Source organism: Formica exsecta, unplaced genomic scaffold, assembly GCF_003651465.1.
Source record: "Formica exsecta isolate Colony F162 unplaced genomic scaffold, ASM365146v1 scaffold2, whole genome shotgun sequence".
Lineage (NCBI taxonomy): Eukaryota > Metazoa > Arthropoda > Insecta > Hymenoptera > Formicidae > Formica > Formica exsecta.
This window is the reverse complement of record NW_021849297.1, coordinates 1,768,548-1,792,211: the sequence shown is the minus strand read 5'-3', so window position 1 is coordinate 1,792,211 and position 23,664 is coordinate 1,768,548. Positions and strand designations below refer to the sequence as shown.

The window sequence follows — 23,664 nt, the reverse complement described above, 5'->3', positions numbered from 1 at the left end:
TTTACATTCGATAATGTAAAAAATGGTGATAAATAAAGCAAGTTATTCATCGATTTGCAATGCACAAAGTTAAACACTTCTCATTTGATGTAAATTTATGCATATGACATACAAAAGATATGCTCCAGAATATAAATCGATGACGATGAGATATTTTTGTGAGACAAAAATACCTAAACGAAATTGTTCCTCAACAGTTTCAATGCACCCTTTGTTTTACAAATCGAGAGAAAGTCCTGAAAGGATCGAGCACCACAAGTATATAAAAATGCAAAAAACCAGTTAGTATGCATGCTGCTCGATTCGAAAAGACAGACACGTTACAAATATATCTTGATCGATGCAATTATGAATTTTCGCCGATTTCCTTTACGTGTGATTTATGATGAGGCTCACTAATCGCGACAATAAATAATCGAACATGTTCCGCTGCATCATCGCTCTCTCATTGTGGGGATCTTACTACGCATCTTAAATTGAATTCGGCTCGGGCGCATATCTCGCGACATGCCGCGCGCATATGATTCCTTATCGGAGCGATTCGGTCTCCGGCCAATCACGATGTGTCGTTCTCCTTTTTGGCTGCCCATCCTGTTGCTGTTACCACGTGGAATGCGCTGTGCCATCGTTACGGGAATATTTGCAAGAGCCGTATCGCGAGTTCCACCTTCATACTTGACACTCGAGTAGCGTGTGTACGGTTCGATATCTTTTATCGCGATTTGCTCTTGTTACCCGTTCCTTGTGGTACGAAACTTAACTTATTACGAGCCTAATATTTCGTCCGTCACGCAACATATGCTGTCGTGCTGTACGCTGTTATTAAAAATTACACTGCATACCTTTCGTGACAAAACCGTCGTTATCGAGCGTTCCAAGCTTCTAATGATAGAATTGAGATTTTATAAAATTTCTTAGATCATTACAGTTGGCGAATGATGATATGCAATCCCAGTAAATGAAAAAGATTACATATCGCAGGCTTTAAAAATATTAATTAGTAAAATAAAGCGTAAATACTCTTAGTAGAGAGAACATACTTTGCATGTATTGTAATATTAAATAGTTAAGTGAATGTCAAAAATTAAAAGATTTAAAAGATTAAAAGTTTAAAAGATTGCATTTATTAACCAATAGCATACATATTTTACACGGATCAGTTGAGTTATATTGCAAAACAGGTAGCTTATTCAAGAGTTATTTAAGTTTTTACGCTCGAAAGATTATTTGTCACACTTGTACATGCTAAAAGACAACTAGACATACTAGCGGAAAAATGGCTTGATTGCAATGTCCTTCTACTAACATATGTATAAAATATTTAATAATCGCACGTGCGTATATTATAAGATACGAAATCTATAAACCATGTGACACAATAATTTTGTCACCCTCTTATTTACTTGAGATGTAAAAAAACTCAGTAATATAAGTTTTTGCAAAAGAGAAAAAAATCTCTATACGTTAAAAATATGTATATTATTTTTTTCCTGTCGCGCGCCAATTAGAGTTAGATTAGAGTCCCAACTTTGAACTTACCTGTTTCGTATCGAACTATTCTGAGTTTTCGATTTACAATCTTTCCCGAAGCAATTCGATATCCGAAAATCGCTCCGTACGAAGATTTCCAATGCTGCGCCGGCATTTCCGGAACAAATAAAGTCCGTTTCGACCTCAATGACGGCCACCGCCAAGCTTTACTCGGTTATCTGTCAAAACTCTAACTATCGCACTATGGTTCTACTTCGTCGATATTTTACGTAATCAGCCTTCCTTTGCTCTATGTCTTTTCTCATTTTATATTTGCCGAACGCGATACCTATCCCCAAACTTTTTTCTCCGATAATGAAGGTACAAATTTTCTTGGTTTTCGACTCGTAGTCGAATGGTGCAATAACAAAATAATTATTATAATGAAATTGGGCGAAATTAAAAAAGTGATGAAACAAGAAATGCATAAATTCTTACGCGAAGAGAGTACAAAAATAACTGTGCGAAGATAAAAATCTTGATTTTATTATCGAATTTGATGCGGAGTCTATAATGTTTTAAAAGCTTCTGACTATTTTATGTATATGTATATATACATACATAAACGTGAGGAATAAAACTGAATTTATGATGCTGTCTCTCTGTTTCTGATATAAGAATTTAGAATTATAGCGAGCTCAAAAGTTCAACCGTGGATCAGAACATTTTCTATTTCGCGACCAATATTTACAAAGAAAAATAATAAACAGTAATTTTTTTATTTTAAATTTTAATCAACGCTACAAACATTTATTTCAAAAACTTATAGCTTGTAAAATATAATATTATATTGCTCAATGCGTATAAATTTCGTGTCAAAGAAATAATCAATTTTTAATACCATGCTTTTGATAAAGCAGAATATAAATATGTACGTTAAATTAAGCGAGAAAGACTAACTGAAAATATGTTTCACATTTTTTTAACAACGTTCTTTTGAACGTACGTTTGATGTTATCTATATTAACATTTTACTTGACGGCGACTGTAACGCAATTTTTGAAATTGTTTAATAATTTTTAATAACGACAGTCACACATAAGATACGCGAAATAAAATTTTCAATGAATAACTACATAATCGTTATAACGGCTAAGAAAATCAATAGTATGTCATAAATTCGAGTGAGCACGCATGTCCCATGGATCTTTGACACATGTTTCATCTCTAATTCAACTATTACGATAGTATTAGTCTCTTTCATTACATGGATAAAAAGAATCTTATTATATATATATATAGAGACAGTGTGTATATGTGCAAGATATACACGTGCGTGTGTGAAGAATATTAACATAAAAACGGGTATACATGTATTGAATCTTTTTCCACGACTAGTTTCGTTTTACGATCGTGAGTTGTTTGCATGCGAACGCCACACACACATGCACTTTCTTCATTTGAATTTTATTCCCCACCTATCTCGGTACGATACGCCTCACGTCTTTGGTTATTTAGATTGCATTGTTTGCATACTTAGTGCATTATACGACGATTTCTGGAATGCGCCGCGACGTCGCTATTACGAGCCTGCCGAGGATAAAAATCAGAGAATGTGTAAGAAATAATAAAAAAATATTACAGCTTTATAAAGTGCAATATCACGCGTAATCGATGTATATATAATAAATGTCAGATGTGCGCGAACGTCATTGTAATACGCGACGTAAACATTATTGATAAAAATCGTAAATTATCAACATGTCTATTATGAAATCTGTCTCGTGTGTGTATGGTACGGTCAATAAATTCACTCTTACAAAGAGTTAATTACAAGTTGACAGACAATAGATTCTTATAGAAGTAATATAATTGCGCATTAATTGTGCATTTGAAATAATATAATTGCGCATCTTTTGTCTTTGACACTTTTGTATTTTATTTTCGCGTTTGTTCAATTGATGACTTACGGAATAGCCGCAAATTCGCAAGGTTGCGATGCTAATCAATCGTTACTATGTCGACTACGACACGATATTATGCATGCATTCGTAAATGCGAAGAAATAGTTGATGCTAGTGTCGTTCGAATTTTCAAATCGTAGAATACTTTCTCAATAACAGAATAATACAGCCAATGTGTGTCGATATAACTTTATGTAAAATTACAATATTAAGATATTTCTATATTTCTAAACATATTTTAACATTGTTATATTTTTACGAAAAATTTTTAAGCAAAAAGAATTTAATATTGCGATTTTCTGCTCTTTTATCAATCGATGTGTTTCCAAACAAGAGATCTTACAAAACAACTACATCGCATTAATATATTACAAAAACAAAATGTGCATGCAATGCACATATATTTTCGCGTTTAATTAAATCTCTAAATTTTTTTCTACACATCGCAATTATCACAGAAATTCTATATCTTGAATCCTTAAATATCTTTTATTTAATTTATGAATGTAAATTATATGTGAACTACATCTCTTTTATTTATTTTTAGGAATGCGAATGAGTGTCGAGTCACGTCCGACAGCATGCGACGTACATCGCATAGAGACGATATATATTATAATCTACGCGACGTTCGGTCGATCGTCTCCGTCGTTTAGATGGATTCAATCGTAAAATCTTGGCATTCCGTCTAGAATCTCGTATACCACCTCCACTATGCCAATCGACAACCGACAACACAATTCTATAATATTCTATACCCCTTCCCTCCCGCGCTCCGCCGTGGAATAATCGCCGTATCTCCCGCCACGACGCGCTCCCCCACCACGCGCCGTTCGCGGCCAACGTGTATTTCGCGACCGCTACCCGCTACCAGTAGACCAAGACCAGTACTCTCTTAGTGAGTTACGGACTACAGGCGCGGATCGAGCGTGTTTGACGGCTCCCGACACAGAGAGTGTGTCTCGGTTCGCTTCGCCGTTTCTTTGCCTCCGCTTTGTAATCGCGTACCAGTCAGCACCGATCGGACACTCACCTCGAGCGACCATCGATCTTTTCTCAGCGGTGTGTACCGACGGATTCGAGAAACAGAATCGAGCCAGTGTTCGATAATCGTTGACGAGATAGAAGAAAAATGTATATCCGAGAAACGGCAAAAGGACAGTGTGTGTGATTCGCGACGCGGAGGAGAAACGAGACCTTGGACTGAAGTGCGCGTGTGCGATAAGTATTTTGCTACTCTTTTATCGCTCGTGTTTGGTGCTATCTTCTTTCGAAACGTATCATTGTCGTGCGTTCGCAAGACCGTTTATTATCGAGAAACGGACTAATAAGACTGTCAGAAATATATCCGTACATAATAAGCGGATATAAGAGATCGAAGAAAGAGAGGTGCGGAAAAAGAAAGAAGGGACGAGAAAGCGGGCGAAAAAAGTGACGTAGTGGGGAGGATTGTGCATTTCCGGAGGCGGAGACTTCCTGCAACGTTTTCCCCTCTCCTATCACCTGTGTGTACGTGCAAGTATTCGTGCAGCGACGTGCGTGTATCACTTACGCACGCGAGATACGTTTCCGTCGGAGTGCGCGCATCGCAATATAACTCCGCGCGATCGTTGACAAGCGCACACGTGCGGCAGACTTCAAGTTACGTCGGCATACTTTGGTCGCGGCCGACGGATTTGTATAAACCGGCGAAACGCGCGGACGATTCCGCGTATATGCGATACACGTACGGGGATTTCTCAATCTCGAGTTGTGCTGTGTCGTGAGAGCCGCGTCGGACGGATCTCGCGTGATCGCTAGATACAGTGTTCGCGTGTGTCAAGAACCAGTGGACCCTCGCACGACCGCCGCCAATTTATCCACGGAGCGTTCATTACACGGAAACAGCATCGAAAATAAAGAGAGAGAGAGAGAGATAAAATAACAAGGTAATTCTATCTTTTCGAAGAATCTATTATTATATTCATTTCAACAGACGCTGCGCGCATTTTCTTTTCGGTAAAACTACACAAATAGCAACTGTTACTATAGAAACGAATACTAAACAAAGCACATTGGCATAAACAAATATAAAAACATATTTTGGATATTATTGATAAAATTGTATAATATTGAAGTAGGTGAGAATTGGTCCTGAAATTTTGATTAAAGTACGTATTAATAAAATCGCAATATTATAACTTTCAACTATTCTCTCTTCCATGAAATAATTTATAGGTAGGAACTTATTAGAGAGTACTAGCATACATTATTTTTGCATGATAACATGATGCTCAAGCTGAGAGGCATTTAAAGCAATTGCGCAGAATGATAATGATTGATGCAACACACATTATATTTGAAAAAAACTTTTCTATAGATTATATTTTTTTCTTCGCATGATTTTTTACAAAAATATCACATATAACAAGGAAAGGGGAACGAGGGAATACTCTAGTGTAATTCTTGCATTTCGGTTACGCGCGCCAATCTTTTCAATTATATAAGGATTATATAATAGAGAGTGTGCGTGTGTATAGTACATGCTCGTAATCAATGTAAGAGCAATATAAAATATGCATTCTGAAACAGTTTTAACCAACTTTCGATCTTGAGAAATTCGCGCTCAATACGTAGATGATGTCAACTTTATGATGACGTTGAACTTTCGATCATCCATTTGGGCAACAAGGGCAAAGTTCTTAGAGTTTTCGCACGAATCTGTTTTATGTTTTCCTCGTGCTTTTATTTCGTGGAAACTTCCTGCAATTGTATCTTAGACAAGTCGCGTCATGGTTTAATCGATTCCACGTGATCTCTTATTCAGTCGCCTACCGATTTCCTTATCGACGCAAGAGAAGACAAGTGCAATCTGAGGATTAGATCAGTCACTTAACTTTATTGAACGCAATGAGAAAATTGTTCTAAAAATTTATACCATCTTTTAATAGGTATATCTATAGTTTGTCATTTTATCTGCAACATTTTACGCAAACGCGATTATCTTGCCTGTGAATATATATTTTTATTTCAATTGAGAGTTTTTTTTATACGATATATAGAGTTCTATATTTTTTTATAATTTTCTGTGCCAATATATCAAGTTAGAGAATTAAAAAGGAATATAGTTGTCATAGATCGAGACATAATGCAAAAGACGAAGTGTGGACAGATAATATTAGAGGAGATCAAAATGAAATCTAACAAGTCTGATTAGACGGATTCGTTCGTTCTGATACAGTCATTCATGAAAGTATTTGGATAAGCATGAGAAACACAAAAAGTACACTTTTAATAGTAATTTCAATGATTACATTGTCTAAAATTTAATATTTAAATTAATTTATTGTTTCTTGTTAAAATACGAGTTGATAATTTTTATGTTTAATAAGAATAAAAAATAATTATGAAAAATAACGGGAAGAATGCGAACAAAAATGATGCGTATACATGTGTACAAAATTGTTAAAACTGTACTAAAAATATTTGCATTTTTTTGTGTTTTTATAAATGGCCGGATACTTTTACGAGTGACTGTACGTCACATCTGATGGCATCTGCCGAGACATGCCAGGAAGTCGTCGTCGGTTAAAAAGTCGCGTGAACGAAATACAATGTAACCGAGCGAAGATGTATTCCCTTCTTCTACTACGTTTGCGGTTCGCGTTCCACGCTACCAAGATCTATTCGCAAGAATAGCGTTCGCGGCGATTTCATCGCGATAACATCGAGACGCAGCGTACATATATATATGCGATTTATTCCGAGCCTCTCTCGCGTGCACAGCACGAATTTACTATGCGTAATTGGCTTAGTCGGATCTGCCTTCGTAAGCACATTAAGATTTCTATCTTTGTTTTTGAGTTTCGAGATATGTCTTTATTATTATAATATTATTTATAGACACTATGTTCCAATATAATGCGGTTTCTTTAAATGTAGAGTTAATAAAATTCTTTGCGATACGTGCAAATTAGAGTGATCGATTAGCTCATTAATCTTAGCAATAAAGCAAAAAATTAATCGAAAAAAAAAAAACTGATTTAATAGATATCACAGAAATATTTTTACGAAAATTACTTTTTTTTAAACCACAAATAAGATTAAATAATTATGTAATCGATTGCACGAATGTATAATTTAATGCTATTCATCGTAGACTTGAGGAAATGAGATAATATTTCAGATCAACTTATATTACACGATTTCCTGTTATAGATAATAGTTTCCTTTAGTTACAATGGATCAGAGTTGATCTATGAATAATCGGCTCGTCGTGTTATCGCGGAAGATATTGTGGATTACGTGACTTTGCAAGCGATACTCGTATCGCATGCAGATTTAAACTTTAAACCTCCGACATTATTATCGCGGAGGAAAACAACGATCACTGCCAATATTATTTATGCTATATAAAACTCGAATCATTGATGATGATTTTTTACAACACTTTTATATAGTATTGAAATTTACAATTTTTTAAAATGTTTCTGTGTTTGAATGCGAATAACATTATTTATTTAAATAAAAATAATTAATACATATATAGGAAATTGCTATATATTCTATTAGTATATATATTATTACAATGTATTCTCACGTATTTACGTGTTAATTTAATTTCTAATGTGTAACATACGTTATTAAAGATTCGTTACAATAATGATATTGCGCATTCCATATACTTTAGCGATTGTATGTAAATTGTTTTTCAATCACGATACGGGCTTGAAAATAACATTCGCGAAGTCTTTATCTACGTTTTAAATTTTAATATAGCAGACACATGCATTATAGCATAGTAAATTTTTACACAATTGTTTCTACTCACTTGAATCTGATCGTCGTTTTGTTTTTTCTGGATAACTACGGCGTTATATTTTACGACTCACATTTTCCTTTGATTCTAAGAATTGTAGTACGTGAAGGGTTCTGATAATGACGAATATTTGCCAGATCCCGTACTTGCAAAAAGATCATGATAATTGGCTATACGCTACGATTTTATTTAAAACAGATGCATTTTTTGCAATCGAAACTTCTTTCTATGTCAATTATCAAGTTTTTTGTGCTTATAGTTTGAACCTTTATTTCATTTATTCTACCAAGGATTACTGTATTGTATAATCAGAATTTGTGCAAAATAAATTTGTATTGATATTTACACGCAATATATTTTTCGTGCCAATTTTCTTCATAAAACTTTGCGGAGATTACATTGATATTGCTTACACAGTACATAGCTTCTGATAATACTTTATATATGCTCTTGGATTGTTTTACTTTGTTCTAAGTACACCAGTTAGAGATAATATACATTACGAAATAATTTAGAATTGCCGGATAATTGGAAAATCGAATGCAACTGTTTTTCATTTCATTAATTTAGTTTATTTTTTGAATGATTCAGTTTTTTTCGATTATCGATTGAATTAATGACGATTAATTAACATTTTACTATACTATTTTTTACTGATACTAAAATATATGTATTTCTGTTTTTAAATTCTACTTTTTCTAAATGATATCTTAAAAAATGGACAAATAATGAAATTATTAATATAAAAACAGTAAGATTTAAATAACATTTTTTTTTGCCGTGTTCGCGTTGTTCTCACGTGTAATTTGTGGTCCTTCGTTCTTAGACGAGTCGTGAGTGTTTAATGAGGAGGGTTTTGATGCGTTGTATCTCTTGTATACCGTATCTTTTACCTGCCATGACCATCTGTGGTGGCGTCAGTAGAAATTTATCTTTACCTTAGCGAGATCGTGACTCCCGGTGTCCTTCACAGTGGCTTGAGCCGTGTCAGAATTTATCATAATTTTTGTAGATGTAGTTTATCCATTATCTATTTCAGGCTTGGGTATCCTTTATCTGGACACAGATATACACAAATAACCGCTAGTAATAGATCTTACAAAATTTTATTATTACATTTGTTTTATAACAAACGCAACGTATTTTTAAATACTGCGTTCTTTGGCAATTTTAATTAATATTTGCATGTTACATTTGCAGTAACAATATTGATCAGAAATGGTTGTTTTATTGGATTTACATAATTATCGTCGAAGCATTTCGATTATTTTATCATATACTTGGCTATTTAGCTTTTAAAATCGTTATTACCTATCAATTTTTGATTAATATAATATAAATAATAGGAACATTAGAAACAGAATATTTTTAGTAAAACTGTCATTTACTTGCATCTATGCATACAAAATAAAAACATAATAATCAAAAGGAAAAGTTATGTTTGATTTTAAAAAGCCACTTTTAAATTTCTTTATTATTTTTTATTACTTTAATATTTTTAGTCTACATAGAAAACAAAATATTATTTCACAAAAATACTATATCACTTGCTAACATAAGCATTATTTGCAAAATTTATTAGAATATGTAGGACAATACTTATTTGACAAAATCGGTTTTTAATTTATTCCTAATGCGTGTTATTTAAAAGTGTGATACAGACATATCTATAACAGGTATCTAATAGTGACAAATAGCGAATGCTATTAATTAACATGTAATTTACTTTTGTCATATCAGTATAAAAATAAATTCAGATAAGCTATCACGCTATAACGTTGATTATTTTAGTCGGTTGAAAATTTATTTCTTGACATGTCCTTCTCAAAGGCAAAGAAAACCGTCATGTTACTATAACCGAGGTACATAGAAAGTGTTTCTTTATTCTCCGAGTGGTGTTTCTAGTGACATAGACTGATCGCGAATGCACCAGCTTATTTCACGATTCTTAAGTCGATGATCGTGAAAGGACAGGTTGCAAAAGTTACATTGTATCGATCCATCATGAATAATCTACACAGACGAGATAGGTTTGACGATATATTGTGTATCGATTATCGGAGCAACAGGACAAATGCTAGCTATACTCGGCTCGATAGAGGGAGAGAGAGAATACGGCCAATATTGTTATATAAGAATTATCTTGTGAATTTAACACTATGTTTTAATAAATTAATGAATTTAATTTACTCTTTTATGTAAAATACCGAAATGTCAAATACCGAAAAATTAGATTAAATTCATTTATTGAAATAAATTCAGGATCATAAATAGTTGCTTCAACTTTAGGAAACATTGTTAAACTTTTTTATTTTTTTATTTTTTGAGGACATCTTATTACATTGCCATAAGTTCAATTCTTTAATTTTAATTTTTTTTATCATCTAAATGATCAAAATTTTCTTGTGTGTTTCAGAATACAGAAATATAAAGATTGGATAGCAATATGAAAAAATGTGTTTTATGAACTACAACTCTAGCGGAAAAGACAGGAACGACCGTTATTTCATCTAGGCAGTTATCTGAATTTTCTCGACATCGGCAAGAGATCTGATTTTCTTCTATCTTAAGAAAGAAACAGAAGATTTTTTCATCCATTAATAGAAGAATTCTATAAGCGCCATGAATATTGACGATATGGTTGGATCTGAAAAGTCATCAGTGGCAGGCTCACATAAATCTTCAAGTAAGAAGGATCGGAGGCTACCAACTTGCACGTTGTGCAGAAATCATAATGTACAGATACAGTCTGCGGACCACAAGAGGCTCTGCCTAGGCCAGCTTTGTATATGTGCAGATTGCTGTCAAAGACGAACAATGCAAGAGGAATCAGCAGTTCAAACAAAAAAGACCAGAGCGTCGAAACAAGACGAAGAATTGATGAAAGGAAAAAAATTACCTCATTATGTTAGTATTTTTTTGGATCTTTTTATTTATTTATTTTTTTTTTTTAATAAGATTAAGCGCGCGATTATGGGAATATCTTATATATAATTTGCAAAATATTGATTAGTACTTATACAAAGGTAATCGGAGTAGATTTTAAGGGGGATAAATTATTTGCGCTTTTTATCGATGATTTAAACTTATATCCTCAAAAGCAATATTTTGTGTATTTTTAGATAATAGCTTATACACTTAATATTTTTAAAATTTTTTACTGATCTTAAAAAAGTTTTTAAAAGCATTATATTTAATAAAACGAAATAGAGAATAAACACACGAATACAAATTTAATATTACTGAATTTATATTTATTTGCATATGTGCACATATATGCAAATCTTTAGCGCGTTTAAACAATTATTATCGCGTCATTTATTATGCGGCAAACATATGCTATGTATGTATATGCAATCTATGTAAAATTATAAATACGCATTTTAAATTTGATGACGCTATCAACGTTTATTCACAGTTCGAAAGTGATTACAAAATAATCTTTTCAAGAATGGCGCAGATATTTAGATATATATTTTAAAGAGATATATATCTGCTGGCGATCTATAAAAATACTATGCATTGTCACATAGCTGAAACTCTGACTAAACATTTATTGATTTTATTTTTATTCGATAAACTTGGCTTAAGGTACTGAATTTGTATAAATATATTTATTGTAAAATTGCAATTATAAAATGAAGTTCTCGTGGTATATAAATTTATATTTTTAACTTGTCACTTTTACGTTTAAAACTAAACGATTATTCTTCGAGTTTACTTAAGAACAAACAAGTTCTTAATTTTGCTATTGAAGATTATACACAATTTATGATATTTCGCAATTGCAACATTTTTCAATATCTTTATGTCATTAATTAATAATTGATTTTCTTCGACAGGTCCTAATAAATCCTTCAGAAACGATAAAGCCTTTTCTTATACTTGAGGCAAATAAACATCTGATATCTCGCCAGATATTAGATACATGCTCAATTATATCTAACGAAGAGGTATCTAAGAATTAGTGATATTTTATAACTATGACATTTTTCAATATCCTTATGTCATTAATTGGTAATTGATTTTTTTGACAGGACCTAGTAGATTCTCCAAAACCGGCCTTTTTTATACCCGAGACAAATAAACACTTGATACCTCGCCAGATTTTAGATACATGCTTTAGTACATTTAATGAAGAGGTATCTAAAAAACGAAAGGGAAAGAAGCGAAAAGCAAGTAAAAAAAAGGAGGAAATAATGGAGCTAAAAAGAGTAAAGGCAAATGAGGAGATAATAAGAGTAAGTTTTATTAAATGTATATATCCGAAAATTAATTTGTGTAATTCGTGAAACTTTTTTAATTTATAACTTTTAAATAAATAACAAGCGACAGCTAAAATTTTTTGGTGGTTATTCAGGGTGGTGATCTTGACAAGATATGTCAAGGTCAAGATGATTCGAGCTTGCTGTTTTATTCTAAATATTTATCGGAAAAGAAGCGAAAAACAAGTACAAATGAGGAGGAAATAATCGAGCCAAAAAGAACACAGTTGAAAATGAAGATAATATTCGTGAACAAATATGAAGAGAATATTCGAAACAAAGCAAAGACAAATGAGGAGGAAATAATCGAGCCAAAAAATGCAAAGGCAAATGGTAAGTAAGATTGACATCTATATTTTCAATATTGCTTAAATGAGACAAGCATGTCATAAAATATAAACTATCTCATTATTTTCAAAAAAATATAAAAGATTTGTAGAGACACAGATAAAGATGTGATCTATTTTATCATAAGCTTTAATACAAAGTTAGTGCACTAAATCCGCATACATATCTTGATTTTGTATGGTGTGAGCAATCGTAGTGAAATAAGTCACTTAATTTTCAGTTTATATTTATATATTTTTTATGTAGTCTTTCAAATATACTGTTCAAATAGTTATTGCATGATTAGTATAAGTAGCATAAATTAACTATATGATCGAAATTGAGTGACACGGCAACGAATACCAAACAAAGTAAATGGGTAAGTAAGAAGATACTTCGTATCTACAAAACTCTCCTAACAGATTAAATCCCCATGCATAATCTGATATTTATGTCGACTGAACTAATTGTTATTCACAGCGACAATATTTTCTCACAATTATGATAAGGTCGCGTCGCGTCATCACGGATTTACGATTTTTTTTACGAACGTCAATTCAACGCGCACGTGCTGATACGTAAAATGTTATTTATTTGGCATTTAAATATTTTACATAAATTAAAGTAACATCTACAATGCCGATTTATTTAGCTAATCGGTATCGCGATCTTTGCGTCGCGATGTAACGAGTGATATTTATAGTATAATTCCACAAACGGAAATATAAAAGCTGCAATCAAATGTTTCAATAGCATCGGGCAAAAAATGAACAACTATATATACTTTTCATGTATAGATCGGTGAGATACTACCCGTATCTCTTGGCAAACATTATCGAGTTTCTCAGATTGTTTTGTTAGATCGATATAACGTTTTGCAGATGACATTGACTGCTTTTGTATCGTGTTCTGTTCGTTGATCTGAATGAGAACTTCTATTTCGATCTAACTGCTTACATAATGGTACATCTATAATCAGCTATAAGCCAAATTTAGTAAATCAATTTGCACAAGAGAGATAAACTAAATTATATATTATTTAAGAAATCTTTATTTTTTCTTTATTAAAGCTTATTTTTAAATTTCTTTTAAAGGTAAGATCATTTTTTTTATATGCCCAATTTTATATTTTTTATCCTTTATTATAATCTTATCTTTATTATAAGCTCTTATCCAGCTTTATATTTGTAAAGGAATATTGTAAAATGTTGAAATGCGTTGTAAAATGGATGATATCGTGAGGTTCTCAGTTGTAACCTATTAATGTATTATGAGCAGCTGATTTAAAACTTTATTTTTTTATTTGTTTGCAAAAAGAAATGTTTTTATTAAGTCTATATACACACAGCGCGGAAATAGACCTATTTAATATGTATGGGCTAATCATCTATTTAGTATGCTTGTTGATACACATACGTATATATATATATATATATATATATGCATGATGAAAACTGAGATTGCCAACCTGTTGCACACTTTTCTAGTCTCCATCCATCTCTGGTTTCTTCCATCTTTCGCGCGTTTACGAAATTCATCTTTTATAACGGAAACAATATAGTCTCAGTAACATTCTTTTTTTTGAAAATTTGTTTAATATCAACGCCAAAAATCTTTATGTTCGCGATTTTCGAGCATATTCGTCATTTGACTGTCATACTTTTTTCATTAAAAAGCTATGAATTATTTATGTAAAAAGTATAAAAGTGATTTAAAAATATAGTAAGAAAAAAATTAGCGAAGAAAGAGGAAGATAATTAATTGCCTACGAATTATGAGCACGTAAGTGTATTGATGCGTTTTAAATTAATATGGTTGAACGAAAGAAGATTTAAAAAAAAGCACATCGCGAGCAAATTGAGACTTGTTATTTAGCGATAGATCGTCGGTCGGTCTTCGTGCATTCCGGTTGCTCGGATATTTTATAACGGTATGATAGCACTGGTGCGAACTAGCGTAATACCGGCAGTCATCGCAGTTCTCGGCGAAAACTGGACTAGAATTTAATAGCGCCATTAATGAAAAGAAAAAAAGGATCAATAATACGTTGCTTCTGTCGTTAAAACAACTCGGGAAACTTTTTTCTTAAGCGTGTAAAAATAGTGGCAGCAGATCGTTTTAATTCGTCGATAAATAATTAATTTCACGGTCACCACATCCCAAATCGATATTTAATTTCTTTCTTACAGTTTTAGAATATCAAATATACATATATGCCAAAAAGAAACTTTGTCACGATAATTTATTATAATTCTAGTACGCGTGATAGAAATATTCATCATTTGCCCATTTGTCGTTGCGTTGTCGATTATGAAATATAAATTTAAGTTAACTTACTTTCAACAAAAATTAATATTGAAAAGATTTGGTTAATTAATACATACAATATTTTAGTATGAAAATAATTAATTTTTTTAATTCACACGCGACTTTGTTGCGCACAGAGTGCAACCAAAAAGATAAACACATGACTCTGCTGCGATATCTTTTTTACAAACGATCTTCGCAAAGATTCCGATGAAATCAAAGTTCATGAACTCTGATGATGATCGTCTGTACCATCATGATACTGTTTTTTTGCAATAAAAGTAATTATAGAATAAAATATAACGGCGAGATAGTGGGACCTCCTCCGTTGCGCGGAGTTTAGGAACAAAGGCTGGCATTTAGTACACTTAAGTAAAGGAAGTTATTGCTTATCCTTATGCGTATATTTTAAATCTCTATATCATTATATGATCATTGTACAAATATTTGAAGAAGAAAGAGGGATCATCTTTCATGGAGAAACAATTCTCGGACTGTTCTCGAGTTAAATTGATCAATGTTGTTAATGTTCGTACATGTGTAAATTCTCGATTTTCTTTTTTACAGATTGTGAAAATAATTATTGCTTCTTTTTTACAATATTAATTATTGTAAATTAATAAAATGGCATATGTATTATGTATTTTAAAAAGATTGGTCTACAAAACTTGCGAAAAAAAATTTTTTTAGAAAGCGATCATGGGGCAGTTGTTTGTCTCGCGTTTCAATAATAATATAGCCGAAGAATCCACGTATCGCATCGCCGTTTGTCATCGTCGCTTTTAAAAATTTAGTCGCGAGCCTCGAGGCACGGTGCATAAGCGAGGAGCGTACTTATAACGTCGTTCACAGTGATCCCAACGAAATTCAAACCACTCTTTCACTTGACAACCCGACCGAATGTTAACCCTGGTTTTACGAGCGTCCCCATTGGCCGGCAGGCAATGCGAACCCGGCTAATATAATACGAACTTATAACCAAAGCCGAAACCTAGGAGCTCGCTCTTGCTTTTATGATCTTGCTCGTTTTTAAAAGTTATCGTTATTTTGCTCGCTTACGGATGAAATAGTTTGTTCCCGTAAATGGGCTAAAGGAAGCAAAAGTCTGTGTGCGGGGCTAACCACTAAACTTGAATTGACAGTAACGCGAACCTATCCTTCTCTCCTAGAGAGAATTGTACACGCAACTCTGTACGTCTAACAATTTTTCTCCTCCTAGATATATTGCCAGAGCAGGATGATCAAGTTTTTTTTTTATGAGAAGGAGGAAATGCAGTGGGGGGGAAAAAAATGGATATTCACATAGAACAGTATGTTTATAACCGTCCTCTTCCCGTAGTTGTAGTGTCTTTGTTCGCATAATTTTTCCTAATACGTAATTATTGTGTGCACGCAGTATATTATTTCGCGTTTTCAAAATGAATATTAAAAACAAGGATAAGAATTTATTTAAAATTTAAAATCATCGAGAACGCGGTTTATCCTCCGTATCCCGTTTATTTCTCTGTAAGTCCCTCGAGGTTCACCACCCAGTTCGACAATAAACGCGTTAATTGATTTACAGTGTATATGTTCACGGCCTAATTATCGGGTTACCTACCAAAGAGCGCCTCTCCTCGTACACAATCGACGATAACGGAAAAATAGCGTGGCACTCGATAATACAGAAAGTCAGTATCCGCCATGACGTCATGGAGAGATTATGCCCCAACTTTAGGGGTGATTACGGCGAATATATGGGGTTATAAAATTTGACTTTACGAGTTTGCATTTTGAGGCATTGAGTACGAGCTTTTAATAACGCATCGCTAGTCATTATTTTTACGCGGACGTGACCTGCAAAATCGCAACGCGCGATCGTTGCTTCACGACGGACGTCATACACGCAGCAACTCTGAGTCCCGATATTCACATCTAAAAATGAAATATAAGATAATGAGATAGTTGCAATCGGTGATTTTTTTAATCGCTCATAATTTTTTTTGCGTACGGATGCAATTTCTATTATTATTTTTGAAAAGACGAATTCATTAGCACGTTAAAGGCTTACTATATGCATATTTTTAAATATAATTTCTACTTGTATTCAAACGTAAAAATTGCTGTAAACGTAAACATGCCGTTTAAATATATATAATTTATAATCTATGAGAGATTATATAAAAAAAATATGGTCAAATACTTTTTGTACGACGATACAAACGTCGTGTATGCAAGGACCAATTGGGAAATGAGAATTTCAAATTCAACTTATTTCATGTTTATTTTACTTCTTCAATAAAATAAAATATTTGTCAGCGTTTAATTCTAAAGATGTTTGATCAGTTGTAAAGATTAATTTCTGTTGCGCACGATTTTGTGATAGACCAAAGAAATTCACCAAATAGCACGTACGAAGATAGGAACCGTGATTAACTAGACGAATTTATGGCTTTTTTATCATTTTCTTTGTTTTGACAGTTGCACGGCTCTGTAATCGGCTGATTACGAAGTCTTTCCTCTTAAATGAGATTTGATATCACATAATTAAGCGTGTAATAAATTGTTTTAAATATTTTTTTTTTAATTTTTGACTACACAGTTGTTTTAAAATAAATTTAAAAATAAATGTGTATCTTATATTTTTTAATGTGTATCTTATATTTTTTCACTTCGTATTTTCGCTTCTGGCTATTGACCGTGAAATTTAGAAGATACTCTAGAAAAAAGAGAAATTTAATATCGATTTTTAACTGTCTTCTACATATACGAACGAATCATTTTCGAAAACTTAATCAGAAGAAAACGGTTCGCGGTTACATAGAATGAGACAGCAAGAGCTCTCTCGTATTTTCGTATCGATCATCTTGAAACTTTTACGACCGTAGTTTTCTTTCGGTGTCGACCCTCTAACGAAAACCCTGCTCGTAAATCTCGTGAAGACCTCTGCGTCGGTTTTCTTTCTTGTTTGGTCAGCGCGCGATGACATTTTATTCGTATTAACATTTACAAATTCGGCAATCATTTTCGTAGATTCTTTTATGCTTTGAATCGGAAGAAATGAATTCATTACACATAAAATGCTTTTGAAATAGAGCTGCTGTTTTCAAAGAGTTCACGTGCCGCCGTGAGGTGGCATTTATGATATTCTTTGGGAATTATAAAATATTATAGTTATAGTATATAAAACATGTTATACCATTTTTTTCATATTCTGTCAAACGGAGCATCATATTGAAAAGTATATTTTTAGGAACATATTCTTTGAAATTGAATGCAGCTGACCAAACGCGTCTATAGAGCTAAACGTTGGCGCAAAGCGTACTCTTGTTTTATTAAAAAAATGGAATACTATAAGTTGAATTTAAAATTCTCATCTCTTGATCTTCTAATCAATCTTCGTTGACAAGAAATTTTCTTTGTCGACGCACATAGTCACACATAATTATACTGAATATAACTAAATATAATCATACCTAAATTGCGTTTTAATGAGGATTAATAATATAGTTTGATAATTTTAATGTTGTCTTACGTTAAGGTTAAAAACATGTATGACTTATTACAACAACTGCTGCGTCGCGAGTCTTATATCGACGATCGAATTTATAGGGATCAATCTATCGGTCATGGTATGTAACAAGTTGCCTCTTATCCATGTGTTAAATAGCGACAGCTTTGAAATTTTCGCGAATACAAACGAGACTCATTAAAAATAAAAATAAAACTAGATTATGTTTAAGATGGGATTAATTCTTTCTTTATCGAGATTCAATTCAATATCGAAAAATCTTAAAAAATTTTTCATTATTTTATTAAACTTTTTTTTTTGTCTGAGCACATATTCTCTGTGTATTTATATTTTCTAATAATGTGATACATATATAGGTTTTATAAGAAAAGTATTTCTTTTATTGTTACTTAAAATATTTAATTTTTATTTATACACACAGCTTCCAAATTTCTAATTTAAATTAATTCGGCTATGATGTTTTGCCATCGTGATAATTTGTCAAACCGACCGTGATATTCATAGCCATTGCTACGCGAAAGGTGTCTGTTTTATGGCTTTATCGTATAAACACTATTAATAGGCAATAAGTTTGCGATTAGTTCAAGCTGGATAATAGCTGCCCCCACACAAGTGAATGTCTCGATGTATATTGCTGGAGAGGGTAAGGAGAATATAATTCGTGATTAAAACCAACGCGATGTGAATGGTTATATTGCGCCATATCGGTTTTCACATAACATTTCTCAACATGATTAATTCACCATGAATGTATAGATAATTAATACATAAAAGCGATAGCATTTTGTAGAAGATATACCTACCTTTTTCTTACCATTAGAAACATTACATCTCAAAACGATTGAAAGAAAAATATAGTTGAGTCTTATTAATATATCATGTTGGATACTAATAAAATCTCTCGCGTGCGTAAAATCAGATTATTCTTCTAGTATTTTGTTAAAGTATTATGCATATTTATTTCTATTGAATGCGCGTTTATATGCTCGCTCAAACTTGCCGAAGAGTTTCGCAAACGAGTTTTCTCTGTATCTCTGTTTTTCTATTACTATGGTCTCTTGCCCTACCTCGAGCTGCTGCCACGATTTACCAGGCCCCATTTTTCCCCGATCTCCACCTACGATTTTGGGACTACAGTGCGGATTTTCTTGAAGATAGAGAGCTGGCCAGGAGATTTGAGTTCTTTCTTGTGATAAAATATTCAACTTCCAATAAGTTGGAATTTAACAATTATCCCAAGAGTTCAATTTATCATCGACCTTTATTGAATTTTATTATCTTTCTTTCTCCCTATTTCATCTGACTTTTCTCCTTTTCCTTGAATTTCTTCTCTTCTTTTCTTATCGTCCTTTTCTTATTGTACATTCTTCTCTGTTATTACGATTTCCTCTTGAATATTTTCCAGATTTCGTCCTTTTTGCATGCGCTTTTGTTTTGTGATAAACATTTTAAGAGGATTCACGCGTTTTAGTTTTTAACATTGGCGCGTTTTCAGATTATAAATCCTTCTGGAATTTTTGTTTAAATAAAAGTATCATATATTTAATATAATCGTATCATAATCGTATATCCGTAACGAATGTACAAAATACGATTTGACAAACCGATGTCGTGTGGATTATAATTGAAATCTTTTTTCCTTGACTTTACGACGTGAGTATCAAAAGCCTGTTGAACGAATCTTTCGTGTTAGTGACTTGAGTCAAACCGTTTCCCGCATTGGTTTGACTCATCTCTCGTTCTCTTATGATGAAATCCTTTGTCCCGATTCTAGTTATTACCGTCGTGCCACTGACGCGAAAGTTACGACTCGTCGCCGGCGACGATACATACAATGCACGATGGCAAAATTCGATTCTTTTCCTTCGCTTGATGTATCATAGCGCCGATGCGACGATGCTATCGAGGTTTCTCTATTTTTCACGGTTTCGATTCGATCTATCATTCGAGACACACTTATGCTGAAAGAAAGATTGCAGACAAGAGACATTTTCGATATCTCCTATATGTTTTATGCCGGTGATGTCTTTTCACAAAATGTGCCCGATTATATTTTTTTTATGAAATAGGTCGATTTATCTGGCTTAGCTGTCTGCAAATAGCACTTTAATTTCTCACAACTTGTAGCACGCGATGCTTGACAGACAATCAAATGTGACAGAGTAGAAAGCTGTAAAAGCGTGTTTCTTGTCCCAGCTCGTCGTTTTCACAGCATTGCATATCAGTTCGCGGAATCGATCGATTTTACCGGACATACTTGGAAATCATTAATGCTTGAATATTCTTGGGTATAATTATCATAGTTGTGAGCGCTGATTATAAGAGCGTTATATAATACGTAATATAATACGATAGAATTCATTATAATATACATACATTTATATATACTAGTTACAAAATTTAACGTTCTTTATTTTTCTTATCAAAGATAACACCTATGTGATAGTAGTATCTGTATATTCTGTTTAAACACAAAGCACACCGTAATTTATATAAACACATATTAATCGATCACGCTCGTGATTTCTCGCGCGGAATGTAACAAGAAATGTGTACTTAAAGGAGTAATTTATTGTTAATTAACTGCTAGTATAATTCGATTAAAACTGTACATAAAATTGGCCGTTTATTCATCACAATTGAAGCACAGCTTATCGCACTGAATCGAATTAATACAAAGTATACAGAGTACGATCAAAATAACTCTAAAGTTTTAATCAAATTTTTCGATCGCTTCAAATGATTTATAGTATAGATTGATACTAGTCATTACCCGAGTACAATGTCGTGAACTTATTAATCTTGCCAGCAAATTTCATAAGATAATCGCGAAATATTGTTTGTCGTATGGACTGTCATTTTTTATGAAATAATAAATGCAGCAATATCGAATAGCTTGATAATCGAGTATTGCATTGAGAAGTAATATATATCGGGCATTTAGGGACATTCGATCAATTTCATTAGATATCTTGTATGTTGTTAACTAAGGAATTCTTGTTATTTTTAATTTAAAAAATACTCGATACTGTATCAATGTTTATGATTTACTGAAGAGGAGCTAGATTATTTTGTCGCGTAACATTCGCATCGTGCTTTATCTTTTCGTTTTATACAAATAACGGTTTAAGTTCTCGAGTCAGTAATTTAAACGATCTGTAATATCACACAAAATAATTGAAAACCTAAGTATATTATCATAATAAGTTTTTTTTTATTACGGCTTGTTTTTTTCTATTTTTATTTTGTTTTTCTTTAATTATAAGCGTTCTAGTTTAATATTTTTATCATTATCAATAATTATAATTATATTATTGAAATAAGATTGTTATTTGAAATTTACAAAGAGAGTCTGATATACGATTTTTAATCACTTAAACGTGCCAAATGCAAAGATAAAACTTTATATGTGAATCAAAGCGGTTTCAAGGATGGCTTATTTACTAGTCACAGGATAGGCTTGATCACCTGACGCTTCGATAGGGAGGGTCGATAGTAAAGTTGGTCACAGTCTAGCGAGTCGAGCCGGTTAGGTTAGGTTAGGTTCTGTGCCAGCGCCAATGCGGTGGAGTGAAGCGAGGGGGGGATTTAAGGCGGGAGGAGGCACGAACCAAGCATCCATCTCTTCCGTGGCAGCGGCACTGTCGTGTCTGTGTAGGGCGGAAAGAGGAAGATAATTAATTGCCTACGAATTATGAGCACGTAAGTGTATTGATGCGTTTTAAATTAATATGGTTGAACGAAAGAAGATTTAAAAAAAAGCACATCGCGAGCAAATTGAGACTTGTTATTTAGCGATAGATCGTCGGTCGGTCTTCGTGCATTCCGGTTGCTCGGATATTTTATAACGGTATGATAGCACTGGTGCGAACTAGCGTAATACCGGCAGTCATCGCAGTTCTCGGCGAAAACTGGACTAGAATTTAATAGCGCCATTAATGAAAAGAAAAAAAGGATCAATAATACGTTGCTTCTGTCGTTAAAACAACTCGGGAAACTTTTTTCTTAAGCGTGTAAAAATAGTGGCAGCAGATCGTTTTAATTCGTCGATAAATAATTAATTTCACGGTCACCACATCCCAAATCGATATTTAATTTCTTTCTTACAGTTTTAGAATATCAAATATACATATATGCCAAAAAGAAACTTTGTCACGATAATTTATTATAATTCTAGTACGCGTGATAGAAATATTCATCATTTGCCCATTTGTCGTTGCGTTGTCGATTATGAAATATAAATTTAAGTTAACTTACTTTCAACAAAAATTAATATTGAAAAGATTTGGTTAATTAATACATACAATATTTTAGTATGAAAATAATTAATTTTTTTAATTCACACGCGACTTTGTTGCGCACAGAGTGCAACCAAAAAGATAAACACATGACTCTGCTGCGATATCTTTTTTACAAACGATCTTCGCAAAGATTCCGATGAAATCAAAGTTCATGAACTCTGATGATGATCGTCTGTACCATCATGATACTGTTTTTTTGCAATAAAAGTAATTATAGAATAAAATATAACGGCGAGATAGTGGGACCTCCTCCGTTGCGCGGAGTTTAGGAACAAAGGCTGGCATTTAGTACACTTAAGTAAAGGAAGTTATTGCTTATCCTTATGCGTATATTTTAAATCTCTATATCATTATATGATCATTGTACAAATATTTGAAGAAGAAAGAGGGATCATCTTTCATGGAGAAACAATTCTCGGACTGTTCTCGAGTTAAATTGATCAATGTTGTTAATGTTCGTACATGTGTAAATTCTCGATTTTCTTTTTTACAGATTGTGAAAATAATTATTGCTTCTTTTTTACAATATTAATTATTGTAAATTAATAAAATGGCATATGTATTATGTATTTTAAAAAGATTGGTCTACAAAACTTGCGAAAAAAAATTTTTTTAGAAAGCGATCATGGGGCAGTTGTTTGTCTCGCGTTTCAATAATAATATAGCCGAAGAATCCACGTATCGCATCGCCGTTTGTCATCGTCGCTTTTAAAAATTTAGT

The 23,664-nt window shown here is 32.8% G+C and overlaps 1 protein-coding gene across 5 annotated transcripts in view; it reads left to right on the top strand.

Moving 5' to 3' along the window:
• Nucleotides 1-4,288: 4,288 nt before the first annotated feature.
• The window catches only part of LOC115234481, a 66,710-nt gene continuing 47,334 nt past the window's right edge, over nt 4,289-23,664 (top strand). For 3 of the 5 annotated variants that reach the window (XR_003883921.1, XM_029805601.1, XM_029805602.1), the window contains exons 1-5: nt 4,290-5,362; nt 10,649-11,139; nt 12,075-12,185; nt 12,270-12,473; nt 12,593-12,830. Coding sequence is in view for 4 of the 5 variants with exons in the window: in XM_029805601.1 (XP_029661461.1) it covers nt 10,855-11,139; nt 12,075-12,185; nt 12,270-12,473; nt 12,593-12,830 (838 nt within the window). In the remaining variant the exon portion in view is untranslated. Of the gene's footprint in view, nt 5,363-10,648; nt 11,140-12,074; nt 12,186-12,269; nt 12,474-12,592; nt 12,831-23,664 lie in introns of all 5 variants that reach the window. The other 2 variants (XM_029805600.1, XM_029805603.1) reach the window with 2 other exon arrangements.